This window comes from Schistocerca serialis, chromosome 2 (genome assembly GCF_023864345.2).
Source record: "Schistocerca serialis cubense isolate TAMUIC-IGC-003099 chromosome 2, iqSchSeri2.2, whole genome shotgun sequence".
Lineage (NCBI taxonomy): Eukaryota > Metazoa > Arthropoda > Insecta > Orthoptera > Acrididae > Schistocerca > Schistocerca serialis.
The window spans coordinates 549,206,002-549,213,873 of NC_064639.1; the positions used below are offsets into that span (position 1 = coordinate 549,206,002).

Genomic DNA, 7,872 nt, shown 5'->3' on the forward strand with positions numbered 1-7,872 from the left:
TTCATTGTGTGTGCCATCAGTTTAATACTTCTATAGTTACCGCAGTCCTGCACGTCACCTTTCCCCTTAAATATTCGGATCAGTACACTAGTTCTCCACTCGTCTGGCATCTCCTCCTGTCACCAAATCTTCTTCATTAAATCCCAAAGGAGCCCAATTCCCTTTTTACCAAGATACTTCTATATCTCAATGGGGATCTTGGTCTGGGCCAACTGCCTTCCCATTTTTCATCTTTTCAACTGCCCGTTCGACTTCATCTCTATTTATATCCATCGTTAATCCTTTGTTTGCCCCTCCTTCCTTAGTTTTCACTCTTACATTTCCTTCATTCAGCAAGTTCTCAAAATAATTCAACCACCTTTGAATTATTTTTCCATGGTCATGCAGAATTATTCCTGTTTCATCTTTCATTTGTTTCAGTGCTGTTAGATCCTTAGAAGCTTTATCTCTTGATTTGCCTATCCGTATCAGTTGTCTCATATCCTGATTTTTCTGTAGTCGTTCGTATGCCTCCCTTACTGATTCAGCTTTAGCTTTAGCCACGGCTCGTTTTGCCTACTTCTTTGCACTTTTGTATGCTTGCCCATCCTCAGCACTTCCGGACATATACCATTTCCTCTTAGTGTCTTTCTTTTCCTTCACAACCTTCTGCACCTCTTCATTCCACCACCATGCTTCCTTATCTTTTGGCACCCTTCTCCCAGATGTTAACCCAAACACTTCCTCCCCAGTCTTCCTTATAACAGCACTATTTATTTTCCACCACTCCTACACACTCTCTGCCAATTTTACCTTTCCCAGTACTTTTTCAGTAAACTCCTCTCTCAATTTTTTATTCTTTAATCTCCACCACTTAATTTTCCTTCACATTGATTTATGTGTCTCTGTCTTTTACATACTTTCATCTCACAATCTGCTACAATCAACTTATGTTGTGTTGCTATTCCTTCACCGTATATGACCTTCGTATTTCGCACCTCCCCACTATTTTTCCTTCTACATAATATGTAATCAATTTGGCTTTTATTTTAGCTACTCCTGTATGTTATTAGTTTTTCTCTTTTTCTTTGGAAGTAGGTATTCGCAATCACTAGATCAAAAGCCACTGCAAACTCCATTATCTTTTTTCCTCTCTCATTTCTCTCGCCATACCCCCATCCTCCATGCACCTCTCTTCCCCACCTTTCTTCCGCCAACATGACCATTTAGATCCCCTCTGACTATCACTCTTTCATTCTCTGGTATTCCGACCATTACTCCATCCAAATCTCTCCAAAATTTTTCCTTCTCGTCCTCCGCAACATCCTGCTTGGGGTGCATAGGCCGTCAGCACTGTTACTATTTCTCCGCCAATCATCATCTTTACATACATGATCCTATCATTTACTCTGCTGACTTCACATACCTCTTCTTGAAGCTCTCTGTGCAAAATAACTCCAATCCATTTCTTGATTCCGGGCTTGCACTACTATAAAGTAGCTTATAACCTTCAGCTAAGATCTTTGCCTTATTGCCCTTCCGCCTTGTCTCTTGCACACACAAAGCCTTTATCTTCCTCCTCTGCATCATGTCTACTATCTCTCTTCCCTTTCCCGTCATCATTCCCATGTTCAGAGTTCCCACTCTGATCTTGGATCCTTCGCAAAACGCCTCCCCCGGAGATCCGAATGGGAGGCTATTACTCCAGAACATTTATCTGGAGAAGCATCCATCATTCCTCTTGTTTTGGCAATGTTTTTACAGCCGGATGCCCTTCCTGGCGCCAACCCCCTTCCCTTGTTAGAGGGGCGGAGGCTTGCTAGTTTTGGTCCGCCCTGGGTATTTTATTTCCCGAATTCCCACCATATCTGGTGAGCATTCCCCTATCCGCCACCCAGGGAGGTGCCCAATGGGAGACTAGCAACTCCTCTCCTTACAAAACACACTGCTCCCGAAATCATCCTGGCCCCCAACCTAAGATAACTTATTGTCACTGCGCCCACCACTAAACAGTTTGTGCCCCCTCTGTCTTACCACCTCCTCCCAGCTGACATCCACTAACCTTCATTGTGTACTGCTCACTGCCAATGCACCCACCAAGCTTTTACCCTTCTCTGCTCCTCTCCTTTCTACCCCCCCCCCCCCCCCCCCCAGCATCCTGATGCTGACCAGGTAGCCATGTCTGGCACCTCTAGTCGATGCACACTATGCCAGGCAGCAATGTTTCCTCGTCCTCTACCTGTATCCTCCTATCCCTCTCCCTTCCCTGCTCCACCTCTCTCTCTCTCTCACACACACAGTCATCTCCTGGTGCTCTCTCTGGTCCATCCATAAAATCTTCCTACTCTGTAGCCCCACATTTCTGCATCCAATCTCCTTCCACTAAAAAAAAAAAAAAAGAAAAAAAAAAGAAAAAAAAAATATAATATATATATACAGAGTGGTCCACTGATAGTGACCGGGCCAAATATCTCACAAAATAAGCTTCAAACAAAAAAACTACACAGAACGAAACTTGTCTAGCTTGAAGGGGGAAACCAGATGGCACTGTGGTTGGCCCGTTAGATGGTGCTGCCATAGGTCAAATGGATATCAACTGTGTTTTTTAAAAATAGGAACCCCCATTTTTTATTACAAATTCGTGTACTTCGCTTTGTAATAGATGGCGCTGTAATAGTCACAAATGTATAAGTATGTGGTATCAGGTAACATTCCGCCAGTGCGGACGGTATTTGCTTCGTGATACATTACCCGTGTTAAAATGGACAGTTTACCAATTGTGGAAAAGGTCGATATCGTGTTGATGTATGGCTATCGTGATCAAAATGCCCAACAGGTGTATGCTATGTATGCTGCTCGGTATCCTGGACGACATCACCCAAGTGTCCGGACCGTTCGCCAGATAGTTACGTTATTTAAGGAAACAGTAAGTTTTCAGCCATATCTGAAATGTCGACCACGACCAGCAACAAATGATGACGCCCAAGTAGGTGTTCTAGCTGCTGTTGCGGCTAATCCGCACATCAGCAGCAGACAAATTGCGCGAGAATCGCGAATCTCAAAAACGTCAGTGTTGAGAATGCTACATCAACATCAATTACACCCGTACCATATTTCTATGCACCAGTAATTGCATGATGATGACTTTGAACATCATGTACAGTTCTGCCAGTGGGCACAAGAGAAATTATGGGACAATGACAGATGTTTTGCACGCGTTCTATTTAGCGACGAAGCATCATTCACCAACAGCAGTAACGTAATATGCACTATTGGGCAACGGAAAATCCACGATGGCTGCGACAAGTGGAGCATCAGCGACCTTGGCGGGTTAATGTATGGTGCGGAATTATGGAAGGAAGGATAATTGGCCCCCATTTTATCAATCTAAATGGTGCAATGTATGCTGATTTCCTACGTAATGTTCTACCAATGTTACTACAAGATGCTTCATTGCATGACAGAATGGCAATGTACTTCCAACATGATGGATGTCCGGCACATAGCTCGCGTGCAGTTGAAGCGGTATTGAATAGCATATTTCATGACAGGTGGATCGGTCGATGAAGCACCATACCATGGCCCACACGTTCACCGGATCTGATGTCCCCGGGGGAAAGTTGAAGGATATTTGCCATCGTGATCCACCAACAACGCCTGACAACATGTGTCAGCTCATTGTCAATGCATGTGCGAACATTACAGAAGGCAAACTACTCACTGTTGAGAGGAATGTCGTTACACGTATTGCCAAATGCATTGAGGTTGACGGATATCATTTTGAGCATTTATTGCATTAATGTGGTATTTACAGGTAATCACGCTGTAACACCACACATTCTCAGAAATGATAAGTTCACAAAGGTACATCTATCACATTGGAACAACTGAAATAACATGTTCAAACATACCTACATTCTGTATTTTAATTTAAAAAACCTACGTGTTACCAACTGTTCGTCTAAAATTGTGAGCCATATGTTTGTGACTATTACAGTGCCATCTATCACAAAGAGAAAAAAGTGTTTCAACTAAAACATTCATATATCTTTACGTACTAAACGAATATGTAATAAAAAAATGGGGGTTCCTATTTAAAAAAATGCAGTTGATATCCATTTGACCTATGGCAGCGCCATCTAGCGGGCCAACCATAGCGCCATCCGGTTTCCCCCTTCAAGCCAGACAAGTTTCGGTCTATGTAGTTTTTTCGTTTGATGCTTATTTCGTGAGATATTTGGCCCGATCACCTCTATGTCATGAGTAGCAATCTCTCCTTCCCAACTGTTATTCCAGTCAGGATTTTCGGTTGTTTGATAAGACAGACCAATTTATATAGAAGACACCATCGTGTAGTGGTACATTTGAAAATACTTGTTACCAGCATGTGATGCACCCAAAAACAATACGGGATTGATGATTGATGATTGGCACCCCTTCAATTAAAATAGCAGCCAGTACCTCTAATACCCAATAGCACGTCCTCTTGCACTGAAGCATGCCTGTATTCATCGTGGCATACTATCCACAAGTTCATCAAGGCCCTGTTGGTCCAGATTGTCCCACTCCTCAATGGCAATTTGGCGTAGATCCCTCAGAGAGGTTGGTTGGCCACGTTGTCCATAAACAGCTCTTTTCAATCTATCCCAGGCATGTTTGATAGGATTCATGTCTGGAGAACATACTGGCCACTCTAGTAGAGCTATGTTGTTATCCTGAAGGAAGTCGTGCACAATGGGGACACGAATTTGCCGTCCATGAAGACAAATGCCTCACCAATATGCTACCGATATGGTTGCACTATCAGTCGGAGGATGGTATTCACATATTGTACAGCCATTACATTGGGAGTGGAGTTGCACATCATGCAGCCTACTGCGCACAGTTTGAGTCATAACACGACGTCCTGTGGCTGGCTGCACGAAAAGCATTATTCAATATGGTGGTGCTGCTGTCAGGGTTCCTCCGAGCCATAATCCATAAGTAGCGGTCATCCACTGCAGTAGTAGCCCCTGGGCAGCCTGAGCAAGGCATGTCATCGACAGTTCCTGTTTCTCTGTATCTCCTCGATGTCCGAACAACATCGCTTTGATTCACCCCGAGATGCCCAACTACTTCCCTTGTTGAGAGCCCTTCCTGGCACAAAGTAACAATGCGGACGCGATCAAACTGCGGTATTGACCGTCTAGGCATGGTTGAACTACAGACAACATATAATAGGCACTGCTCATGCATGGTTGTTTACATCTTTGGGCGGGTATAGCGACATCTCTGAACAGTCAAAGGTACTGTGTCTGTGATACAATATCCACAGTCAACGTCTGTCTTCAGGAGTTCTGGGAACCGGGGTGATGCAAAACTTTTTTTGTTGTGTGTATAATGGACAAAATTAATTATCAACCTGTAAAGTTGGAAAATCTTAAGCTTGCAGTGAGAGACACTGATAGCTATGAAAACCAACTGCATGTTAAGTCTATGACATTCTGACTCTGAATGAATACTGTATATTTAAGCAAAAGGAAAGCCATCTCCATACACACTACACATCTATGCCTTGAACACTACTGCAACACAGATTAAAAAGCTAGTATTAATCTGATAGAAAAACCCAACACTTAAAAAGTAGGGACCCATAAAATGATTTTACTTAGATACTTGTGAATTATTAAAGACAATAGCAATTACAAGTGAAATCAGAGTGACAGCATCTCATCACAGCTCTTAATCTTGTTGACTTGGCTGCCACACCAACTTTGGTGAATGAAAAAAATTTCTGCATTTGTCTCTCTATATGCTAGAATCAACAGAAAGAGTCACTATCTTGCACATTAATATGGTGTGAGTTACAAGGGATGAGATTTAAACTGACTTGCGAGTTTTTCCTTTTGCTTCCTTCACATTTAGCGATGTGCCTGTGAAAAAGCTAAGTACCACAGTGGTCTGGAGCCCACAGTGTATCATCTCCCACAGGCCATGCCTAGTAAAGCACTGCGATTTTCAAACCAACTTTCGGGTTCATTAGAGCTTTGCTTTATTTTGTCATGTCATAAAGTCCATGGACATACTGCTCGATCTGCAAGTGGACTAATACTGTAACCACTTCTCATTTTCTTCAGAATATCCTAAATAACATTTATCTACTAGATGAGAAATAATAACCTACCAAAAGCTTCAATACAAAGTTTTAAGAGGTTAACTGTGATTTTGGGAAAAAAAAAGTTTTAAAGACGAGTGATACTTGTTTCAGAATATCAGAACAGTAATGAAATGTGCGTGCTGAAAGAGGGGAAAAGGCAGGAGGGGGAGGGACGACCTAACTGAATATGAAGTTGGAAAAATTGCAGTTTGCAACTCTTCTTCATTTCATGATTTAGAGAAATACATATACGGACATGTAATTAAAGTTAAAAGAAATATTCTGTTATAACATCTATGGTATGGCACACACTGCATGTGAATAATTGTGAATAAACTGTTATATAGCAGAATATGCCTTTTTGTATGGTTGACATGACTCTTATAATTGTTCTTTGTCTTTAGGACAAGTGGAGAGTGAAGCACATGTTCAGAAGACAACTATTTACTCATCCCAGAAGCAATTAAGAATCACTGATCGGCCAACCCATCACACACATTTAGGAATGTTACCGAAACAACGGTATGAACAAGAAGGAGAAGAAGATAGTAATAATATAGTGACCGCAAGTTTAGTGTGAAATCCCTGCACTGACTTGCAGTAAGCCAAATGTACACAAATTGAGCTTTAATCAAACCCAAACCTTTACTTTTATAGGTGCATATATATATATATATATATATATATATATATATATATATATATATATATATATATATATATATATATATATATATATATATATCTGTGTGTGTGTGTGTGTGTGTGTGTGTGTGTGTGTGTGTGTTTAAACACTGTTTCCAAAGTACAATAATTTTAAGTTTTATATATATGTACATATGTCACTTGTACGATATGCTGTGTGTGTAAATAAGTGTAATTCTCAACAAATAAACTTATTTTATTAAAAACAAATTCTTAAGTCTGAATGTGCAAGAGGTACCAAAATTGCAGTTCTGTACCTGAAGTATGACAAAGCAACCCTTTACTGGTTAACAATTGAGATAAATTAGTTTTAAGCAGCAGTCATCAGCAAAAGAAAATGTATGACAAACAGAGTTGTCTCACAATCCAAGTTGTGATAAGACATCTACAAACTGCTTCATTGGCCACCAGGTCCACACAAGAATAATCCACTAAAACTGATGGCTAGACAAGAGACTTTCCACCTTTCCCTCAACACTACACTTAATGAAAAACTTAGGATTTAGTGTGTTCAGAAAGTTGTGGCAGAATGTAAATGATAATGGAGGTGTTGGGTTACTGAGTTTGTAACATACTAATGTGTGATGTGTGAAGTTTCATACGTTGCTGTACTGTGTCACAGTATATTATGCATGGAGAGCAATCTTTGAATACAGAACAATAAACAATATTCACTTCTAAACTACACTACCTGCAGAAAAAAAAGAGTGAACTGCTCAGAAGACATGTCAGATGTCAATGTAACTTCGTACACTTGGCAGAGTCTGCAAGGGGCCTCATTGCGTGTCCATTTGGCAGTTGGTCAAATTGTGTAATAACTGATTTGTGGGGCACTTGGATGTGACAGTGATCCGATGTTGAACAGCAGGGAAATTGGGGGCAGACATACTGACTTTGACCACATCTGATTACCACAAAGGAGGATCGCTGTACTGTGCACCAAGCACACTGTAACCCCTTAACATCCATGCCTGGCCGTCTGAGAACAAATAATGGACTCCCTGCAACACTGTCATCCCACATCATTAGTCAGAGTAGCAACAGCCAGACTA

At 41.3% G+C, this 7,872-nt stretch overlaps 1 protein-coding gene across 1 annotated transcript in view; it reads left to right on the forward strand.

The window, feature by feature from the left end:
* Positions 1-6,784, forward strand: part of LOC126457534 (ankyrin repeat domain-containing protein 6) — a 722,889-nt gene extending 716,105 nt beyond the window's left edge. The window contains exon 15 of the mRNA XM_050093890.1: positions 6,520-6,784. Within this exon, the coding sequence (XP_049949847.1) occupies positions 6,520-6,695 (176 nt within the window). The 3' untranslated portion in view covers positions 6,696-6,784. The remainder of the gene's footprint in view (positions 1-6,519) is intronic.
* Positions 6,785-7,872: the final 1,088 nt, after the last annotated feature.